The sequence below is a fragment of the Suncus etruscus genome, chromosome 14 (genome assembly GCF_024139225.1).
Source record: "Suncus etruscus isolate mSunEtr1 chromosome 14, mSunEtr1.pri.cur, whole genome shotgun sequence".
Classification (NCBI taxonomy): domain Eukaryota; kingdom Metazoa; phylum Chordata; class Mammalia; order Eulipotyphla; family Soricidae; genus Suncus; species Suncus etruscus.
Window position 1 is genome coordinate 5,369,962 of NC_064861.1, and position 23,040 is coordinate 5,393,001.

Here is a 23,040-nt window from a genome sequence, read left to right on the forward strand (position 1 = left end):
GTTACTTTCTTCCATTTCTCCTTTTAGATCTAATATATTCTTGTTAGGTTTCATTGATTCAGGAGTAACAGGAGTGTTGAGGTCTCCTACTATTATTGTGTTGCTATTGATGTCTTCTTATAGATTTGTCAAGAATTATATTAAAATGTTGCTGTCCCTCATATTTTTAGGAGTGTGATTTCTTCCTGTTGTACATATTCCTTGATTATGAAATGTCCATCTTTGTCCCTTATAACTTCTTTAAGTTCAAAGTTTGTGTCATCTGATATTATTACGGCCATTCCAGCTTTTTTAAGGAAGTTGTTTGCTTGAATAATTGTCCTCCAACCTTTGGTTTTGAGTCTATGTTTGTTCGGACTATTTAGGTATGTTTCTTGGAGTTAGCAGAATGTTGGATTCAGCTTTTTGGAGGTTTTTGGGGGGTGGTTGTTTTTGTTTTTGATTTTTTTGGATTGTGGTTTTTGGGCCACAACTAGTGGTGCTCAGGGGTTACTCCTGGCTCTGCTCTCAGAAATCAGGGGACCATATGGGATGCCGGAGTGTCTGTCAAAGCCAGGTCAGTCCTGGGTCAAAAGCATGCAAGACAAACACCCTGTCACTGTACTATTGCTCCAGCCCCTGCCATTCTGTGTATCTTAACTGGTGAATTTAGTCCATTGACGTTAAGAGAGATAATTGTCATGGGATTTAGTGTCATCTTTGTGTAGGAGGTTGGTGTGACTGTTGATCTGTCTTTTCTTAAAGTAGACCTTTCAGTTTGTCTTTTAAGACTAGGTTTGAGTATGTAAAGTTTCTGACCTATTGTTAGAACAGGCATTTCTGACTCTCTAAATGGTGAGAATAGTGGTTATCACATGGTTTTTTTGGGGGGTGAAGAGCGAGGCATCCTCTCCTGTGCAGACAGAACTCATTCTCAGATACCCAGGGCAGACCTCGGCAGAGTCCCTGTGCTTACACCCACCAGCTAGGGCCTGGGCTTCTGCACAACTGTCCATCCACTGCCACATCCCTAACATGTTAGAACCCAGCATCTCAACCTTTCTGAGTACCCTTCTTGATACCCCATTTTCTAAACTGCTGAGTTGCAAGCCCTGTGTCTCCCCACACTGAAAGGACAGTGTGTACCTTCACTCCTGGCCTTCCCACTCTAGAAATTTGAGAAAGTTGCCTCATGGGCAAGCAAAGAGCTTCAGCCTCCTGCCCTACCTCCTGCAAAAACCCAGCCAGTCATTTCAAATATCTGGGCCCCGATATTCTCTCTGAAGCTTCCTTGCTAGGGAGAAAAAGATCAACTGTTCCCACTATGACCCAAGAAGGCACCAGTGTACTCTTCTGTGCAATAACACCAACTCCCAGTTGGCTTCAGAGAAATTCCTTCTTCCTGTCTGGGACAGTAAACAAGTGTCAATAACTTGAAGAGGCCAGCAGAACTCAACCCTGGTGACCCATGTCCTCTTGCCATCACTAATTTCACAAAGCCCCCACCCCCCACCCCCTAATCCTTCCAGCTACAGAGTAGTCTGGACTCATCAAACAGATCAGATTATTGCAGACAGGACAGCAGCCCACACAGAGCAATCAGAGTTCTGGAGTTCAGTTAGAAGGCAGGCAGCAGGAGAAGGAAGGGGAAAGCCTCAGGTTCAAGAAACTACTGTGGCTTCTCTCTCTGTGAGAAGGATCAGCCAATGGCTGGTTATGGCTTTCCTGGAAGAGGCAACAGGAACTACAAAGTTAGCTCTTTGTTTGTTATTTATTTGCCTTTATCTATGGGAAATAGTAAACAACATCAAACTCAAGGATTCCTTCTGTCTGATGAAAGTTACGGACATGTTCCCAGCTCCTTTAAACAATGTGGCAACCCCTCATTGCAAAACTCTAGGTAAGTTGGATAAGTCATAAGTTGAATGCAATGCTTGGCTCCCAAAACAGAGTATGAAACAGATGTAATAGTTAAGCTTCTAATTATGAAGGAGAATACCTTGATAAGACCACTCCACAGTGCCAATTAATTTACTGACATGAATTCCAGCTATGAATTCAAAGCTTGGCCAAAAATGAAAGTAAATGAAGTGGTTTCAGCACTCCATGAAACATGCCTGTTCTGGGAAATCAAACAAATGGAAGCTCCAATCAGAAGTGTCTCTACTCTATGCTATACTTTAGTAAGCAATTCGGAGGGGGGAAAAGTCAATACTTTCCCACAGGGAAGAAACCCCACATCACCCCTCATTCCATAAGCAGGTCCACATCTCACCAGCATTCATATCCTTGAACTTCTGCTTCAATTCAGTGGGGGTCAAGCGATACTGATCCAGCCCATCATTCCAATAGATGCGGTCTAAGACTTGAAGATCTCCTCCAATCAGCCAATCTCCTTGCTCCATTACCATCTAAGGGGAAGAAAAAGGAAAATGTTTCTGAGCACATATGAATCTCCAAAGAAATCAGGGCTTCCTGATCTTTCAGCTAATGACAGTTGTAAATGACTTTCACTCAGTGGATGGAAGCAGCTATAAACTAGTGCTTATTTCACCACAAAGTGACACATCTCTCCTATTACACACATGAGAAAACAGAGCCAACATAGACACAGCTCTTGGAGCAACATTCTTTCTATCCTTGTATGTGAATTAACCAAAATAATGTACAGGCTGAGGCACTATACCCCTGGCCTGTGAGCCCATTGGGTAATTCTGCACCTCCTGAACCTCCCAGCAACCTTGCTACTCTCCTCCTTCCAGGTGCTCACACTGGTGTGAATTTTGCAGCCACTTTCACCGGGGGAACCTGGATTGCAAATCTGCCTCCCAAGACCACATGCTTATAGTAGTCATGACTCTAGAAAATATGAGAGCAGGTAATGCCTCCACATTTCAGCACAAAGACCAGAAAGTCAGGAGGAAAGGCAGCCAGGACTCCCCAGGACCTTGATGTAGGGGTGATTCTTGCAGGTTGTCCCCCACTGTCGGGCACAGCGCTCTTCTTTTCGGTGCTCGAAAAACTCTGGATTACGGAGAATAGCCACGCGGCAGCCCTCATATACAAGGGCAAAGGCTGTGCAGCTGTCCAACCGCTCTTTGTCCTCGTGGGAGGCCGTCAGAACGATGGGCACTGACAGGTTAATGACGCCCCCTGCAAAGAACACAAAATGGGACTGTTAGTGCACTGCCTGTCGCCTTCCTGCAGAGAATACCCTTAAAGACAGAAGGGGGGAGAGGAAATCTTTTGGGCACTGGATTCAGAAAACCCAGACAACGCCGAAAGAAACCCACAGGTTCAAAACAAAAGTAAAGCTATAAAGTGTCAACCTACCACAGTGATATTTATCACATATCATGACCAGTGATCGAATTTCTTTGAGTAGAAAAAGTGAAATAAAAGAAACTTTAAACAGGAAATAATCTGCTGGTTAAAACCTAACCAACATCACCAAAAAATATACTGAGCAGCTCCAGCAGATTAATAAGGCCAAAAAAAAAAAAAATGATGCACCAAGATCTTTGGGCGGGGACAGGAGGTCAAGATTTAAATCCTTCCTAAGAACTAGATTCTACCTCTGGGGGCAGGATGGATAAACATTGTTGTGGTGGGCACAGTCAATCCTACACATATAGGGGTGGTGGTGGTGGCTATATCCCTAAAGTGCTACAAAGTCATTTCAGAAATAAGCAATAAGTTAATAAAGAGTGGGGTAGTAACTGCATTTTCAGTAGCAAGTTTTTGGAAGTCTTAGGTTCCCTTCAAACCTGGAAAACAAAATTACTCAGAGAGGTGGTTTGCTTTTCACTTTCTTGGTTCTCCATCAGAATGGAGCTATCTGATGTCAACTACAAACTTTATTCCACAGTTATAAGTCACGACCCAAGGAACACCATAGTCACTTAGTAGGTCTCTGTGACTTTTAAAAATATGTGCTTTAGGTGTCAGAGAGATCATATGGCAGAGGAGTCTGTCTTGCACATCATCAACCCGGGCTGGATACTCAGCATCCCAGCATGGCTTTTCCTACACAGAGCCAGGGACAATTCCTTAGCACAGAGCCAGGAATAAGCCCTGAGCACAGCCACATGTGACCCAAAGATTAAAAAAAAAAAAAAAATAGCTTTAACATAGCAAACTAAACTTTCCAGTAAGTACACAAATAATATACTGGACACCATCTGATTTGGTAATTGTGTTTGCTTTTTATTTTTTTTTAGTGTTTTGTAAGACACAGAAGAACTCCCCTTCAATCCTTCACATGTGTTCTCTAAGCACTTAGCAAGCATATACCCCAGCTGCAGGATGACCAAGTTACTACCAAACTGGACTTTCATAAAGAGGTTTTCATTATGATGAGGATAGGACTGCAGGATAGGATAGGACAGGATAGGATGAGGATAGGACTACTGTGTGATTTTCAATCCACTTCTTTTTTCAGTCCTAATTTCTAGTACCACCACCACCTGCCACCCCTCCCCACACACTCCCAACCAAGGACAGAGATGGAAAAAAGATCTCACGGTTCATTTCCAGTGCACAGGATGAGATTCCACTCCAACTTCAATCCTCCATGAGGATACTAATACCACAGCCCTGACTGGCACACCCTGCCAGAAGGCATCCCTCTCTCCCACGAACAGAGTCCCCCACCCAGAGTTCTTCCTTACCATCCAGGAGGCAATCAAAGTGAAGGCATTGCAAGTACTCGCGCTCTCTCATGAATCCATTCAGCGGGGTGGCCCAGCCTTCTGCCAGGACCTGAACCCACTGCATGTCCACCTAGGGAAGGGGGGCAAAGATGGTAACGATGGGCAAAAGCAGCAATGGAGAAAGGGGAACAAACTTTCAAGGATGGCTGAGTTTAGAGGAAGCTACTGAGGATCATGGTGACTAGAAAAAGGGACAGTCACACCGGTGAGAGGACTGTGGTTTGAGCACTTAATGCCGCAGCAACTGTATTATGAACAACAGAATCACCAGCTCCCCTCTCTGATTTCCATCCAGAAGCATAAGGCCAGAGTGGGGGAGAGCATTTAACTTTCCCATGGCTGACACAAGATTGATCCCCAGCACCTCATCTGATCCCCTGGGTCCTATCAGGAGTGATTCCTGAGTGCAGAGCCAGGAATAACCTCTGAGCACTGACAGGTAGGTGTAGACCAAAAGGGAAAAAAAATGAGTCAATGGCATTAATTATGGCAGTCTAAGAAAATTCTTTATCAATCTTGGTGAAAATTTGTTACTTTTATATAAAAAATGCTGTGCAAAGAACAAACCACTGCACTGAAAATGCTGTGGTCTTTCTGCATAGAAAGTCTGACTGCCCTGCATTGCTAAAAGTGATTCAATTCTGTGCATGTACATTTATGTGTGGAGGTGCACACATGTGAGTATGCTGAGTATGTGTATTATGTTCTAAGTGTATGTGTGTTGTGTGTATATAATGTGTACACAGCTATAGTTTTACAAATCTATATATGTATGTAGCGTGTGCTTTCACATGAGTACATGTTTACATGGTACATATGTGGTTGTCTATGGTGTGTAACATATGTTATGCCAAGCCATGTATGTTTATATCAGGCCAACCCTCCGGTAGTCAGTTCCCAACTGTCCCCTTTCAGTGGTGCTGACATGTCTTGGGTCTGATCAAATTCTTTTTTCTTTTTTTGTTTTGTTTTTTTGGGTCACACCCGGCAGTGCTCAGAAGTCACTCCTGGCTCCATGCTCAGAAATTGCTCCTGGGAGGCACCGGGGAGCATATGGGATACCGGGATTTGAACGGCCATACTTCTGCATGAAAGGCAAATTCCTTGCCTCCATGCTATCTCTCCGGCCTCTGATCAAATTCTTCTTTTTTTTTTTTTTTTTTTTTTGGTTTTTGGGTCACACCTGGCAGCACTCAGAAATCACTCCTGGCAGGCTCGGAGGATCATATGGGATGCCGGGATTCGAACCACCGTCCTTCTACATGAAAGGCAAACGCCTTGCCTCCATGCTATCTCTCCGGTCCCCCTGATCAAATTCTTTTTTTTTTTTTTTTTTTTTGGTTTTTGGGCCACACCCTGCAGTGCTCAGGGGTTACTCCTGGCTGTCTGCTCAGAAATAGCTCCTGGCAGGCTCGGGGACCATATGGGACACCAGGATTCGAACCAACCACCTTTTGGTCCTGGATCGGCTGCTTGCAAGGCAAACGCCGCTGTGCTATCTCTCCAGGCCCCTGATCAAATTCTTAATCACACTAAGTATAGGAAAAAAAATCTACTTGGGGGGGTGCATACCTGGAGACGTTCAGGGGTTACTCCTGGCTCTGAACTCAGAAATTGCTCCTGGAAGGCTCAGGGGAGCATATAGGATACTGGGGATCAAACTGGCTCAATTCTGGGTTGACCAAGTGCAAGGCAAATGCCCTGCCCACTGTGTTATCGCTCCAGCCCAGAAATAATCTACTTTTATCATGGATTTGAATAACCTACTCCAGACCCAGAGGATTTGAAGACAATGTGTTTCTCTTCCTCCTTTCTTTTAGACACAGGAGGAAGTTAACTCCTTGGGACAAAGAGTAGTGAAGAACTTACTTTATTAATGTTTAGTGCTGGTAATGTTTCTGCATCTGTTTTTGCCAAGTGAAGTTTATTTTCCGGCACATACAGTTCCTTGACTTCGTATGAGGCATCCACAGGCACAATGTCCTACACAATAGAGAAGTGAATGTGAGTCAATCAGCAGCTTACAGCTCTCTACGCAGGTGGAAATGCTGAAAAGAAATACCAGCAGGTCTTGAAGGGGCCAGGGAAATTGTCCAGGGAGCAGACGGGTTTGCTCCCAGACACATGGTGCCCTTGAGCACCACCAGTGGGATCCCTGAGCACAGTCCCTAAGGACTTGCAGGTGTGAACCAAAAACAGCAAGGGTGGTCACTGCGCTCTAAGCCATCCCAGCCATCTCTCTTCACACCAGTTGCTCCTAAGCTGGAAAACACCCACGCCCAAGGGCTGCACTAGCAAAATATCCCATTATCTAGAAAACAGGAAAAACTCCTAGCAGAAGCCACATACATTAAATCCAGGCAAGGAAGGGTACTGGGTTCAACAGACCTGGGTTCAATTCCTGACATAAAATACAAGTCCCTGAGCCCAACAGAAGATATCTGTGAGCACTGCCAGTTGTGTCTCCCACAAAAAAAAAAAATTATCATGGAGCTTTTCTACTCTGGAAAAGCCTGTATTTTTTCTTGAAAACAGGCACTTCCTCTCTTTATCCCCCTTTACTTCTTTTTCTTTTCTTTTTATAATTTAGCAGTGTGAAAAATTACAAAGTTATTCCTAATTTGGTTTCAGGAACAGAATGTTTCAATGCTGATCCCTTCCCCAGTGTCCACTTTCCTCCATCAATGCTCCCATTCGACTTCCATCCACCCATCCCAGATGCTCCTACAAACAGCCCTTTTATAAATGTGGATGTGTGGAAGCACACATGTTTTCGTGCTGTATTTCAAGTATTGCTACTGGTAGGGGTTCACACATCACACTTTAGGGGCTGAGCGCTAGCGCAGTAGATAGGACATTTGCCTTGCACACAACCAACCTGGGTTCAAACCCTGGCATCCCATATGGCATCCCTGAGGCTTGCCAGGAGTAATTCCAGAGTGCAGAGCCAATAGTAACCTCTGAGAATCCCTGGGTAAGGACCCAAACTAGACAACTACAAAGCATGCGTGATCAAACATGATACTTTCCCACCTTTCTACACCGCCTCCTCTCCGGCTGAACATTTCCCTCTACAGACAATGCCCCTCCCTGTCCTACCCCTTGTCACTTCAGGTATATGTTTCCTACTAAATATTAATCTTCATGTGTCTTTGGGTTTATTTCCATTTTCTTTGGGTGCTTTATTCCACCATTGTGTCTCTTTATATTCCAACTACGAGATATCATTCTGTGTCTCTCGCCCTCTAACTTCATTCAGCATGACTCTCCAGGTCCTTCCATGGAATAGCAAACTATATAACTTTCTCTTTTATATAGCTGCATAATATTCCTGTATAATATTCCACTGTGTATGTGTAAAGTAGTTTGTTTATCCACTCATCTATTCTTGAAACACTCTGGGTTGTTTCGATTCTGGCTATTGTGGATAATGCTGCAAGGAGCATAGAAATACCAATATATTTTCTCAATACTATTTTGGGGCCCTCTCTCTACTAACTTCTTTCAAACTAAGCTTTGTTTAATAAAAATTTTCTTGCTTCACTAAAAAAATTTTTTTGAAATACAGTAATCCAGGGCCCAGAGAGATAGCACAGCGGCGTTTGTCTTGCAAGCAGCCGATCCAGGACTTAGGGTGGTTGGTTCAAATCCCAGTGTCCCATATGGTCCCCCGTGCCTGCCAGGAGCTATTTCTGAGCAGACAGCCAGGAGTAACCCCTGAGCACTGCAGGGTGTGGCCCAAAAAACAAAAAAAAAAAAAAAAAGAAAGAAATACAGTAATCCAAGCAACTAAGAAGAGGTGATCTCAAATGAGTGGTACAATGTCAGAATTGAAAGCATTGTGCCATTCCAAATACAATCACTATTTAACATGCCATAAAGCCATTTAACTCCAGCTGGCACTAGCATCTCACCAAGGATATTACTGAAGTTACTCTGTTTTTCTGTTTGTTTGTTGTTATTGTTCTGAAGTACCAACCTTTACAATACTCTCAAAAGGGCGCCAGGCATAGAATGTTCCACACAGCCCCCTTTCAGTCTCAATATGCCAGGCCAGTGGTCGGCAAGCCATGGCTCTTTCCACTTTTTAATGCGGCTCTTCTGTGTGCCGGGCGGCTCTCCAGGAGTCAGGACTCTGCTCCTTGCCTCTGTCAGTGCATGCCCTGTGTAGCTCTCAAAATAAATTTCAATCGTGGTTTTGGTTAGATTTGGTTCAGTTGGAGAAAAAGGTTGCCCACCACTGTGCCAGGCCATCCTCTGAGAGGCACATGTGAAAGTGGAGAAAATAGTGGCCAGTAGCAAACAACGACAAAGAACTGGCACCCGGAATACTGGAGGGGCTCTGGGGCTGGGGTGGGGAGAAGTAATAAGAAAAGGGTGTGGATGTGAGAAGATTCAACATTTTTGAATATGTTCCCTTATTGGCTGTTTAAAATGTTTGTGTGTTCATATGTATATACGTCTATGTCCACATGCACATAAGTAATTCTCTGCATAAACATCACAGATTTTTCTGTTAAATTATTTTGAAAAAAATCTAGGGTTGCTACCATTATGTGCAACTTAAAAAAAATAGAGCTAAACTGTGCTCGTATTTACTTAAAAATAGGACACAGCGATAATGTGATGAAATACAGAATGATACACAGTTGCTGAGAAATGACAAGATTTCAGTCCTGGGGCCTCAGGGATAAGCACTCATGGCAGGCCAGCTCCAACACCAACACTGATCTACGGGCCTTTTCTGAATCAACTCACTGGCTCTTTATGCAGTCCTGCCAATTTACAAAAGAGGCCACTGAGTGTCAGGAGAAGTGAGTCACTGACCACCGCAAGACCACCCCCCCAGATCCATCTTTGATGCACTATGTAATAAAGATTAATCATGATTAATGTGTTTGTATTCTTTGTTGTCAAGATTGTTCAAAGTACTCCACATAACCAAAAGAGTCCTCAAGCAAGTTCTGAGGTAGAGATTTTTACTGTAAGTCCCATTTCACAGATGGTGATATTTAAGCCAAAGAAGAGGAGGCTTTTTGTAAAGTTAGAGCCCGGAGTTCTACCTGAGATCCTAATGTGCTCAAAACCAGCTTGAACACAAAGAAGTATCCCTACTGAGCATAGCTGAATTGGCTGTTTGATCTGTTCAGTTTTATGGTCCTGCTCTTTGATGAATGTGCTTTTCTGTAAAGTGCTTTTTATGTTTGAACTCAGAGGCTTTAACAAGTTTCTTTCAAGAAAGAAGAAATTTTTTCCTACTTTGTGTTAAGATACTTTTTCCATTACAAGCATTTCACAAAAGACTTCCCTTTTCAAAATTCCATATCCATACCACTATAAAATAAAATTTAACCACACAATTAAGTAAGATACAGATTGGTTCTGTCACCTAACCAAAGCCTTAATAAAAGTTCAAGAGGTTGCTTCTGTTTTTCTCTTCTAAAATGATACCTAGGGGCCAGAGAAATAGTACCGAAGGTAGGGCACTTTGCCTTAAATGTAGCTGACCTGCCATATATCCTATATAGTCCCCCAAGCCCTATCAGGAATAATTCCTGAGAGCAGAGCCAGGAGTAACCCATGAGCACTGCCGCCGGGTATGACCAAAACCAAAACCAAAACCAAACAAAAATAAAATGATAACTAACAAAAACATTTTTAAGAATTAACACAAACAGGGTTATGAATCAAGAGGAACATGGGACTTTTGCCCAGAGGAATTCTAAGCATTATTCCACATACAACAAGAAAACTCAAATCAGGAACAAAAAATATTATAAAAACAAAATTTTTTGCATAAAAAAAAATAAATTTGTAAAAACAACCCATTTCTAGTATATTCTGGTGACAAATCCCTTCTAAAACCACTACTAAACATCTAAAAGAGGCAAAACTGGAGCCAGAGAGGTGGCGCTAGAGGTAAGGTGTCTGCCTTGCAAGCGCTAGCCAAGGAAGGACCACAGTTCGATCCCCCAGTGTCCTATATGGTCCCCCAAGCCAGGGGCAATTTCTGAGCGCTTAGCCAGGAGTGACCCCTGAGCATCAAATGGGTGTGGCCCAAAAAAACAAAAACAAAACAAAACAAACAAAAAAAGGCAAAACTACCTCAAAGTGAGACAAGATCTCTGTACACATAATGTGAAGGGCCTGATGTACCCATTTTATCTGGAAGTCATGAGGGTATCCAGAGACAGAGTCAGCTAGGAGAAAATAATATGTTCTTCTATAACTTGTAGATATAAAACCCTTGGTTTCAAGAAACTTCCTTTACAACAAAAATGGATCCCAAGCCAGCCCAGGCTAGGAGCTAGTAGTCCTGTAGCTAAACCTCTTGATCTTCCCAGCTCCACAGTCAGCCAGCATTGGGGTCAGAAGACTCAGGAGTGCTGCAAAAAGTGGAAATAAACACTCTCACACTACCATTAATAAGACAGGCTTTGGGGCAACTTAATAGTGCAACAGTGAGGCGTTTGCCCTGCACACAGCTAACCCAGGATGGACCACAGTTCGATCCCGATCTCCCATATGATCCCCCAAGCCAGGAGCTATTTCTGAGCACGTAGCCAGTAATCTGAGCGCATAACTCAAGAGTAACCCCTGAGCATCACCGGGTGTGGCCCAAAAAAACCCTCAAAAAATAACTATGGGAACTGCTTAAATACTCAAACTATGGGAAATGCTTAAATACTAATTTAGGGGCCAAAGTGCCTACTTTGTATATAGGAGGCTTGGGTGCAATTCCTAATGGTACATGGTCCAAGTACTGTAACACCCCCAAGTGTACACTTGGGACTAACCCCTGAATACTCCTGAATGTAGCTGTAAAAAAAAAAAAAAATATATATATATATATATATATATATATATACATAATTTAATTTTAATGGGGCCAGAGAGAGAGCACAGTGAATAAGGTGCCTGCCTGCCTTACACATGGCCAAATGGCCAAACCTGGGTTCGAACCAAATACTACATAGGTCCCCTAGACACTGCCAGGAATGATCCCTGAGCATTGAGTCAGGAGTAAGCCCTGAGCCTAGACAAGTGTAGCCCCAAGTCCCCCCCCCCCAAAAAAAAACAAATGGAGGGAGGCCATAGCAATAGTACAGCAAGTAGGGTACTTGTCTTGCACATGGACAACTCAGGATTGATCCCTGGCACCTGATATGGTCACCTGAGCCCACCAGGAGTGATCTCTGAGCACAGAGCTAGGAGTACATCTTGAATACTTCTGGGTGTGACCCAATCCCCCACGAAATCCAGAAAAACAAATCTATGAACCATAAATTCTTTTTAAGTAACATGAATATTCAAAACATTTAATTTTTTGCTAACAGTCTATGATCTAACATAGATCTTACATATAATGCATGTAATCTTACATATAACACATCTAACAAACAACATATTTATCTCTTTACTCCTAGAAACTCTATCATGTGTTTATCTGGAAGCTTTCAGCAACACACATAGCAGCACTCCCTACATGAAACAGCCACGTCTTCTCTCTCATCTTCCTCAAGAACTTGGATTATGTCAATAACTTAAGTGATGCCACATTTTCGAATATTTCCTTCCTGTATTTTCTGCAATTTTTCCCTTAAGCCGAATTTGCTTAAAAGATTGGAAACCCTAGAGCACGTTCATGTTTTCCTGTTACTATTACATTCCAATTTTTTTCAACTACACACACCCAGAGCACTTCCAAATTGCTGTGTGAAGTCTGGTTGTTTGTTTCTGTGCGGTATAAAACCCATTTCAAGCACTAAAGCACTATTTCATAAAAAGACAAATCTTTAACTCATTTATAGGACTAGTAAATCTAGAGTTTCTAAGTACACTTATAAACAGTATTTAAAATAATCACTTGAGATTAAAACCAGCAGCAAGAAGCCCGTATCCCTGGGTCTGACAGCTTCAGTGCAACTGCAACACCAGAAGGCCATCTAGTGACCAGGCATGGTTAGGAAGAAAATCCAGATTGGAAAACAAAGCTCGGGTGTCTTCCAGGCTTTTCTTCTTTTGCCTCCGAATCCACCAGCTGCAGCATGTTAAGAAGAGAAAGATGCTCTGGAAAAATTCAATATTTACATCCCAGGACACCTAATCTATTTGGATGGTGTTCACAGATCAGCCTGGAGGGAGAAAGAGGCTGGCCAGAGAGAAAAAGAGCAGCCGCATTTATGCTATACCAATACCCAGCAACCCCAAAACCCACTGACCAGCTTGCTCAAAGCAGATTCTACTTTCATAGGAAGTCAAAGGCCTTTCTCAATCAGAAGCATTAAAGAGGAGGGGACAGGGCCTAGGCCTCTGCCTACTCCAGTGCTTCGCAATTATTTTCTGTCATGCTCCCCTAGGAAGAAGAAAACATTTTTCGCGTGCCCCTCATGACTGTAAATAGACAGACAGAGACATAAACACGAGGCTTAGCTTGTGATGACTGTTTGCCAAGGTCAAACGCAACCCCCTTTACGGAGCCTCACGCCCCCCCAGGGGGGGGCATGCCCCACTATTTGAGAAGCACTGGTCTACTGGAACAATTTAACTCCAAACCTGGACATCACACCCAAACACAATGTCATCCACAGCATAAATGCCAAATTAAAGAGAATGGCAAAGGCATTTGTGGGATATAAAAAACAAAGATAATATATATATATATGTTTACATATATATATATATAAAGATAGTATGGTATTAATGTCCAGAAACAGTAGAGATGAGGGACAGAAGGACCAGTCCAAGCTAGGAAGCTTGTCCCAAAGAGCGGGGAATGCAATTAGGCAGTTAGGGCAGAGAAGAACCACTAGAATAATAAATTGGGAATGATGACTCTGGACAAGAACTGGGTGCTGAAGGAAAGGAAAGGGATATACAGAAACAATATTGCAAACCACAGTGTCTAAAAGGGTGGGAAAAGGGGAAGAGGCAGGGACAGAGGGAGGAGGGGGAAGAGAGAGAGAGAGTACAGTGCCTAAAAAGTGTTTAAGAGATAAGTAAAATGTATGCTATAAAGGTAGGTTAGGGTTGGAGGTGGGAAGATGGGAGGATAACTGGGGAAATGTGGTGGGAAACGAACACTGGTGGAGGGACGGGTGTTGGAACATTTTATGACTGAAAGTCAACCATCAACAGCTTCTTATTTCTGTTTCCCATGGTGATTTAATTTTTAAAAAAGTTCTCTCTGATGACGAACCATCATCCACCCGAGCCTCCCAAGAGCTGTTATCAGAGAAAAAAAAAGCATTTGTGCAGGGCACTCAGCAATGCTTGTGGGCACAGCCAGCTCCCTTCTGACAAGTACGAGGGGCTCCACATTGAGACAGGCAGCATCCTCCCTGCCAGCACTGATAGCCCTGATGTACTCAAGGCCTGTTCCTCTTAAAGCTTCAATCGCAATTTCATTTAGACGGACTTTAACAGTGGGAAAGAACCAAAGAAGACCAGACCTCTGCTTCTAACAAGCTGTCATTGGCAAGAAGTTGCCACCACAAAGCAGCCACATGGCGAAGATGTTTGCACTTACTCTTTGATCACATCCTCAAAATCTGTTTGTTTCAAACGTCTGTTTCTCTTTTTAAACTAAGTTTTTAAACTCTCTCTCCCTCCCTTTCATCCGCCCTCCCTCCCTCTCTTCCTCCCTCCCTCCCCCCAATGCCAATGCTAATGCAAGAAAGAATCCATAAAACAGGTTCAGGAAACTCTGACACAGAAGCCTTCCTCTCCTAAGAAGCACATAGCTCAGTGGAGGAAAGCCAGAAATGCAAGACTGCATTTTCCTGAGACTGGGATTGTTTCTTAGAAAAACCTACACCTCACCCTAGGGGGCCAGAGATGGTTCAAGTCTGCAGAAAAGAGTGGGGAAGAAGGAAAAGTAATGCCAAAACTGCTACAAGACTGAAGCTGCTGACATTTTACCATTTCCAGTGTTGTAGATGATGATGCCTAATTCAAACTGGGAGAGAAATAGCCAAGATGGGACGAACACTGAGGGAACATGTAGGGACAACTGGTCTAGACAATGACAAGCCTCTTCAGCTCCATTTTCAAACCCAGTAAGGCTGTTTCCTACCTAAGTATCAACCACACAGTGACCATCAAGTTAGCACAGGCACAACCCGGGCCGCTCAACATACTGAGGAAGCAACATCAGTTACCATAATGAAAGAACTGAGGGCAAGGCTTACAGCTGAGTAGTTAGATGGGATCTTTTTCCAGGCATTCAGGCGCTAAAGTTACTGTAATGTTGAGGTCACTTGGCTCTCAAGCCTCTCAAGCCTACAGTTTACCCCGTCTGGTCTATCTTATACTCTGCACACATATTATACACACACACACACACACACACACACACACACACACACACACAAAACACAATACCGAATGTTTGAATATGTCTTGCTGTTTGTCAGCTTATGCTGCAAGGCCAGTAACGCCCTGTGCTTCCCACAGCCCTTCTCTCACCCTTTCCTGCAGGAGCTCCACCACTTGCTGCACACAGTCGTTCACATCGCAGGAATCTGTTTTCAGCACCAGCTCCGGAGCCTCGGGTTTTTCATACTCAGAATCGATCCCAGTGAAACCTAGGGAAGGTGCCCAGAATCAGAATGAAACGGGCTTTATTTCTCAGGTTCCGATTCTCTGGGACACCACAGAGCTGGCTTGCATGGCCCTTTCTCACTGACAGACAGCGAGGAGATGTCTTGCTTGGAGCTTTCTGTACAGGTTCTCTCTCATTCTTCCCAGCACTTATGTTCAATAAAGTTGTCCCACGTACTAAATGGGTGAGCACAGAACTTCTGCTCCCAGAGAAAATATGGGGTTCCTACAAGTTTCTGGACACAATTTTTTCATTCTTTTTGGGGCCACACCCAGGTATGCTAAGGGCTTACTCCTGAAAGTCCTGCACTCCTGGAAGTCCCTGGGGAACCCTGTGCGTTGCTGAGGATCAAACTCAAGTTAGCTGTGTGCAAGGCAAGTGACTTACCCTTATAGAGCAATTTTTTTCCCACCAACTAAGGCATATCTTTGCTTCCTATGTGTCTATTTCTTTATTTAACATGCAGTGACTTCCTCATGCTAGCATCCTTTTCCTTCCATTTTTCCTTTCCAATCTTGGGGCTAGAAGCAAAATATCAAAGTCTATTATTCATAGCACTTGGGGATATGCTGTCTCAACTCTCCTGCTCTGAGTCAGGATGACACACTGACGTTACCTGCTTCAGTCCCTGATTTCCAACCAATACGATTGAGTTCGACCTTGATGCTAACAGGTTCTATGTTCACAAGAACAGAATAGGACTAATGTCAAAGGATGTTCGGTAGAGACTAACATGGCTGGCATGAAGACCACTGCAGAAGAGCCCTAAATATTTCTTTCTGCGTCCACAGCAGGGTCAGAAAACACAGGCCAAGAGAGCAAAGTTTGCATATTTTAATGCTGTCAGGCACATGCTCATTCACCAACTATGCCCAGAATATAGAAGGCACTACTCCAGTCAGACACAGTGATCTAAGGAAAGCCTTCCTTGTTCTCACACACAGACTTTCCAACATGTCCCCTGTTACTTACAAACTTACTTAAATTTTCTTCTGGAATGAAAAGAGAAGAAGCAGCAGCTAACATCCACCTCCTACTAATGTACAAGAAGTAGGCTTCCTTCCTACTGTCCCCAGAGTCCCAACCTGCTAAAGCTTGGTCTGGCAAGAGGACTCCCCTGGGGTGAAGAACATGTGCTGGGCACATGATGCGGGCACTGCAAGATGCCAGACACGACAGTATAATGCATGCTGCTGGTCTGTGGGGTAGTCTCAGAGAGATCAAGGTGGTACACTGGACCCAGCCTTGAGACTATGAGAACCAACTGATAGCACAGCACATAAGCCTTGAATACAACCGCCCAAGTCCCATCCCTGCATCCCATAGGGTCCCCTGAGCTCCACCAGGAGTGATTACTGACTGCAGAGCCAGGAAGTAACTCCTGAGCATTGTCACGTGTGGCCCAAAATCAACAACAAAAAGAAGATGAACTTCTGAGGAAGGTAAAATATCTCAGCAAAGAGAACCTGGGGAAATGACCAGAGCCCTTACCTTTGATTTCTCCAGCTCGTGCCTTTTTATAGAGTCCTTTGACGTCCCTCTGTTCACATACATGCAGGGGAGCATCAACAAATACTTCAAAAAAGGGTAAACTTGCACCCTCGTGGATTTGTCTCGCATTGTTGCGATCCTTTAAAAAAAAAAAAGACAAGTATGAAAACATAATGAATGTGCTCTAGCTGTCAGATTCACTATACTACTGTTAAGAATAAGCAAGAAACTATTACAGGGGCCAAAGTGATATAGCTAAATAGGTTTGGGTATATTTACATGGCCTATTTTGAACCCCAGTAACACATGATCCAAGCATAGAGCAAGGAGTAGACAAAAGTGCTTTTAAAAAAATCTGATTTTTAATGGAGTTAGTGAAAAATAATTCATTAAATTATATCTTTCCCCCACATCCCTCATCCCCAACAGCACCCCTCAATTTTTATTTATTTATTTTGGTTTTGGGGCCACACCTGGCAGTGCTCAGGGGTTCCTCCTGGCTCTGCGCTCAGAAATCACTCTTGGCAGGCTCGAAGGACCATATGGGATGGTGGGATTCGAACCAATGTCCTTCTGCATGCAAGGCAAACACCCCACCTCCATGCTATCTCTCCGACCCCTCATGTAAACGAAAGGGGCAAGAGAGACATGAGATAAGGTACTGGGGTTAAAAAGCTCGTCTTCCCATGACAATGACAATTATCTCTCTCAATGTCAATTAACTAAATGCACCTATCAAGAGATGAAGAGTGGGGCCGGAGAGATAGCACAGCGGTGTTTGCCTTGCAAGCAGCCGACCCAGGACCAAAGGTGATTGGTTCGAATCCCAGCGTCCCATATGGTCCCCCGTGCCTGCCAGGAGATATTTCTTTTTTTTTGGGGGGGGGGGGGGGTTTGGGTTACACTCGGCGGTGCTCAGGAGTTACTCCTGGCTGGCTGCTCAGAAATAGCTCCTGGCAGGCACAGGGGACCATGTGGAACACCAGGATTTGAACCTTTGGTCCTGGATCGGCTGCTTGCAAGGCAAACGCCGCTGTGCTATCTCTCCGGGCCGCCAGGAGATATTTCTGAGCAGACAGCCAGGAGTAACCCCTGAGCACCTCCGGGTGTGGCCCAAAAAACAAAAACAAAAAAAGAGATACAGAGTGGCAAAATGAATCAAAAAGCTGAAACCAACATTCTGCTGCCTACAAGAAACACACCTGAATAGTCAGAACAAACATAAACTCAAAGTCAAAGGCTGGAGGAAAATCATCTGAGCAAATAACTCCCTTACAAAAGCTAGAGTGGCCATATCAGATGACACAAACTTTAGACTCACAAAAGTTACAAGGGACAAAGATAGACATTTTGTACTAATCAAAGGAAGAAATCACACTCCTAAACATCTATGCACCCAATGAGTGACCAGCAAAATCTTTAATACAATTGGTGACAAATCTGAAAGAAGATATCAATAGCAATGCAATAATAGTGGGAGACCTCAACATTGTCCTGTCACCCCTTGATCAGTCAACCATGCTGAAACCCAACAAGAATATACTATCTCTGAAAAGAGAAATGGAAGAAAGTAGACTAGCAGTTATATAGAGGGCATATCCATCCACAGAAAACTGGATACACATTCTTCTCCAATGCACATGGGTCATTCTCCAGGATAGATTACATGCTGGCCCATAAAATATATGTGTGTGTATATATATACACACACATATATATAAATATACATAGGGGGTGGGGAGGGAGAGAGATCATAAGCACCAGAATAGATGCAGAGGAGCAGGAAAAAAAAAACTATGCTATTTATCTTAGCAGCCATGTGGGACATAGGATCTCATAAAAATGCTGGATATCTCCTGAAGCTTCAACTGACTTTGACTGCCTGTGAAATTATTTCTCTGCGGTTATTCTGCAATGTACAGACCCGCTGGCTGAAGGGGCTGTGGGTACAAGGCCGAGGTGAGAAAGGCCTCACCAACACAACACTAGAACTTCATCATTAATTAACACAATACAGAACTCAAGTTCATGAGTTGGCATTTCAGCAATTTGGTCTTTGAACGTGCTATTCAAATAGGAGTGAGATGCCAACCTGCTGACGTTGAGGGGTTCTTACTATTCTGCACTCATGATCACTCAGGCTTGCTTAGAGGATCTGAGGGGCTGCTGGATTCATTCCTGGTTCACCACATGGAAGGCAATTGCATCCCCACTGTACTGTCTCTCTGGCCTTAGTAAGACATTTTAAACAACAAATATGGACATTTTTCATTAAATAAAAAAAAATATATCTCCTTCAAGTCAAGAGGATAGAAATTGTACAGACTACCATCTCAGATCACCAGGCACTGAAATTAGAAGTGAACTACAAAGGGACACAGAAGAAAAACTTTTAACACCTGGAAATTAAACAGCTCACTGCTGAACAACCAGTGGGTCAGAGATAAAATCAAAACATTCCGAGAAACAAATAACAATGAAGACACAAATTACCAAATTGTATAGGACACAGCAGAAGCAGTACTAAGAGAAAAATGTATAGCTCTACTAGCACATATCAGAAAGGAAGAAGGGGCCTACGTACACAGTGTAATAACACATTTAATCCATTGAAGTTGATAGAAACAATCGTTATGTGATTTGGTGTCGTCTTTACATATGAGGTGTAGTATGTGTATTGGTCTGTCTTAAAGTAACACTTTCAGTTTTTCTTTTTCATTTTTTTGATGTCATTTTATTATTTTTAGATATATTTTTCTATATAGATTTTAGAATAATATTTTTATGCATGCAAATATTGCTGTTTCAAGGAAATTTTACTTGGTTTGTATTTTGGGAGGGGGTGTTGGATCACACCCAGTGGCACTCAGGCGTTACTCCTGGCTCTGCGCTCAGAAATCGCTCCTTGCTGGCTCGAGGGACCATATGGGATGACAGGCTTCAAACAGCATTCCATCCTAGATCAGCTGCATGCAGGCAATTGCCCTACCACTGTGCTATCTCTCTGGCTCTCAGTTTTTCTTTTAAGGCTGGTTTTGAGTCTATAAAGTTTCTGAGCTTTTATTTATCCATGAAGCTATATATACGTCCTTCAAAGCTGAACTTGAGTCTGGCTAGTGCAGTATTCTAGGTGAAGCATTAATTTCCTGTGGTTGTTTTGTTTTGGGGGAGGTCACACCTGGCAGTGCTCAGGGGTCACTTCTGGCTCTATGCTCAGAAATCTCTCCTGGCAGACTCAGGGGACCATATGGGATGCCAGGATTCAAACCACTGTCCTTCTGTATGCAAGGCAAATGACCTACCTCCATGCTATCTCTCCAGCCCAATTTCCTTGTGTTTTGTAACTACATCCCACCACTGCCTTCTGGCCATAAGATTTTCATGTGACAGGTCTGTTGTAAATCATAAGGATGCTCCTTTGAATGTAATTTCCCTTTTTGATCTTGCTGCTCTTAGTATTCTATCCCTATCTGTGGGATGCCTTGAAGGCATCTTCAAGAATGAAATAGCACTCTCCAAACAAGTAAAAGTAGAGATAAACAGATAGGACTATATTAAGCTGAGAAGCTTCTGCACCTCAATGGAAATAGTGACTAGTTAGGATATAAAAACCACCCACAGAATGGGAGAAACTATTCACCCAATACCCATCAGAAAAGGGGCTAATATCAAAGATATACAAGGTACTGAAAGAACTTAACAAGAAAAAATATCTAAGCTCATAAAAAAAAAATGGGGAGAAGAAATGAACAGTCACTTCCTCAAAAAAGAAATATATATGGCCAAAAGGCACATGAAAAAATGCTCCATATGATTAATCATCAGGGAGATGCAAATCTAAACAATTATGAGGTCCAATCTCACTTCACAGGGACTGGCACACATCTCAAAGAATTGTTGCAATTCAGCCCTTGATGGGGTTGACTGATGGAGGGATGGAGGATGAGGTCTTTTCCCTCCAGCTCGGAGCACGTGTCTTCCACCCTGTTCAGCCGGCGGTTCTGAGGTGAAGGGGCGGGTAAAAGGCTAGCAGACAGTCAGGCTTGTGAAAATATCAGCTTTATTCGGAGGACAAGACTGAAGCCAAAAGCTTCAGCATCAGTTCCAGCCAAAAAGCCCCCCACCTTCCACAGACCCTTGCTTTCATCCCTCAGAATCAGGTACCAATCAGGTACCATCCTAGGGTGAGAGCAGAATGCCAGGTCACACCCTACAGTAGGGCACAATCACGGATCAGGGTAGGGTCAGTAAGATAATAATCCCCCTTGGGAGCCGGGAGTCTAGCAGGAGGGGGTTTGGCAGGCTCCCGCCATGCCGGAGGCCTTCCTAATCTGACCTACCCCTCTACCACCTTGCTCTATATCTCCAGGGCTTCCCGGAGCCACATGCCTGGGCAAGACAGTGAGTTGGGCCCCTTGGTGGAGCTCGAAGGTATCCTAGGCTTTCCCCCATTATCCATTCAGCTCCTTAGGGAGGGTCTGGTTGGGGCCCTGAACTTCTGGCCTCCCAGCTTCTTGAAGTCACTGGTAATCTCTGTTCAGTCTATATTTTCAAAATCGCGCGGGGGGGGGGGGGGGGGGGGGGCAATAGCCCCCGCCCACACAAGAAACATTAATAATGACTCATTGTCATTGAATTATGTTTTTATGTATGCAGAATGTCCATTTTGTACTCTGCCCTTTTGCATACCCCTTCATAAGATCATAAGATCATATTTCTCTTTAACTTCCTTAACTCCTATCATCATTACTCCTCATTTACCCTTTCTAACTTAAGTACTGTAGAGTCCTTAATCACAGATCAAAGTGGTGCCCACCCAACTATTTTAAAAGGCATAAAAAGTGCCAGATCAAAGTGCCACCCACCCAACTATTTTAAAAGGCATAAAAAGGACACTTATGTCTCTTCAACATTTTATGGGTGTTTTCTTTGTTGGCTATAACTTTTGCTGAATATTTTCTTATACAGTGATGATCCCCCCATGATTTTTATCTTCTCTTTGTGAACTGCTTAATATGAAATTTGGTGTGAAAGAATCCCTCAGTTTAATGCTTATGTTTGAACCAAGTCATGGGTATTGTTGGAAATGTTCTTACGCCCCCATATATCTGATAGCACCACGTGGCTTTATTTCTTGTTTGCTTAGGCACACTAAAATGGGAAAATACTATACATACCAATAAGTTCTTATCTAATAGAGATGGGAACACACAAATCTTGTAGTGCAATGAGACCTTACACCCTAAACATTGACATAAAGACCTGGTACAGGCCTCAGAAGAATGGGCATTCTCCATTCACCCCTGATCTAGAGAAGACATCTACAAAACATCCAAGGTTGTATATAACATCACCTGGAGGCATTCATCTACCAGGGAAGACCCTACAGCTGCTCTGACATCGATCTACTCAAAAAAGACTTCCCTTAACACTAAGAAGACTTAACAAAAACAATAACCTGCTTACCAGACAGGGCTTGCTGTATTGCCCCTTAATTGTGAGGTTTGTCTATAACATCACCTGGAAGCAATCCTCTACCACGGAAGACCCTACCACTGCTCAGACATCGTCCTGCTGAAAAGAGACTTCCCTTAACAATGAGAAGACTTAACAACGACCTGCTTACAGGACAGGGCTTCCTGCATTGCCCTTTCATGGTGAGGTGAAACGAGAAGACACTCCACATCATGACTTCAATTTAGGATATGCAGATTCCAGAATCCTTAATACAGAAACATGATACCAACAACAGTGACTGTGTGAAAAGTGTGTTGGCACTACGGACAATGTCTTGGACAATGTCTTGGATTGGACGATAACTTGCCTGAAGCCTAGAGTTGGTCTTATGCCAGGAAACTTCAGGGGTAGGATCTCTTTGTATTTAGGCCAAGGTTATTCCTTTCCATGTCTCTCATATTTTGGTGGGCCTATGCAAACAACAATTGCCACTCTAACACCGTTTTTACTGTGCTCCTTTGACTCTAATCCTTAAAATGCACCCATTTAAAATTTGAGGTTAAATGCACCCACTTAAAATTTGAGGTTAACTTAAGCTAAGATGCATGTACATGGAAATGTAAAAAATACTATGCCTCTAATGTTTAAGGAGTTACATAAGTTTTATGGCTTTAGATTGCCTTGTGTGCTGTTAAGAAATATTATAATGTGCTACAATCTGGGGACTTGAGGGACAAAGTAATTGTACATGGATTCTGTTTTATTTATCTTAAAAAAAAAGATAATAATTCCATTGAA

At 43.3% G+C, this 23,040-nt stretch overlaps 1 protein-coding gene across 1 annotated transcript in view; it reads right to left on the bottom strand.

The window, feature by feature from the left end:
* Positions 1-23,040, bottom strand: part of PAPSS1 (3'-phosphoadenosine 5'-phosphosulfate synthase 1) — a 56,672-nt gene that overhangs the window by 20,668 nt on the left and 12,964 nt on the right. The window contains exons 4-9 of the mRNA XM_049786907.1: positions 16,786-16,924; positions 15,159-15,277; positions 6,561-6,674; positions 4,650-4,761; positions 2,927-3,132; positions 2,255-2,390 (exon numbers count right to left, since the gene is read on the bottom strand). Of these exons, the coding sequence (XP_049642864.1) occupies positions 2,255-2,390; positions 2,927-3,132; positions 4,650-4,761; positions 6,561-6,674; positions 15,159-15,277; positions 16,786-16,924 (826 nt within the window). The remainder of the gene's footprint in view (positions 1-2,254; positions 2,391-2,926; positions 3,133-4,649; positions 4,762-6,560; positions 6,675-15,158; positions 15,278-16,785; positions 16,925-23,040) is intronic.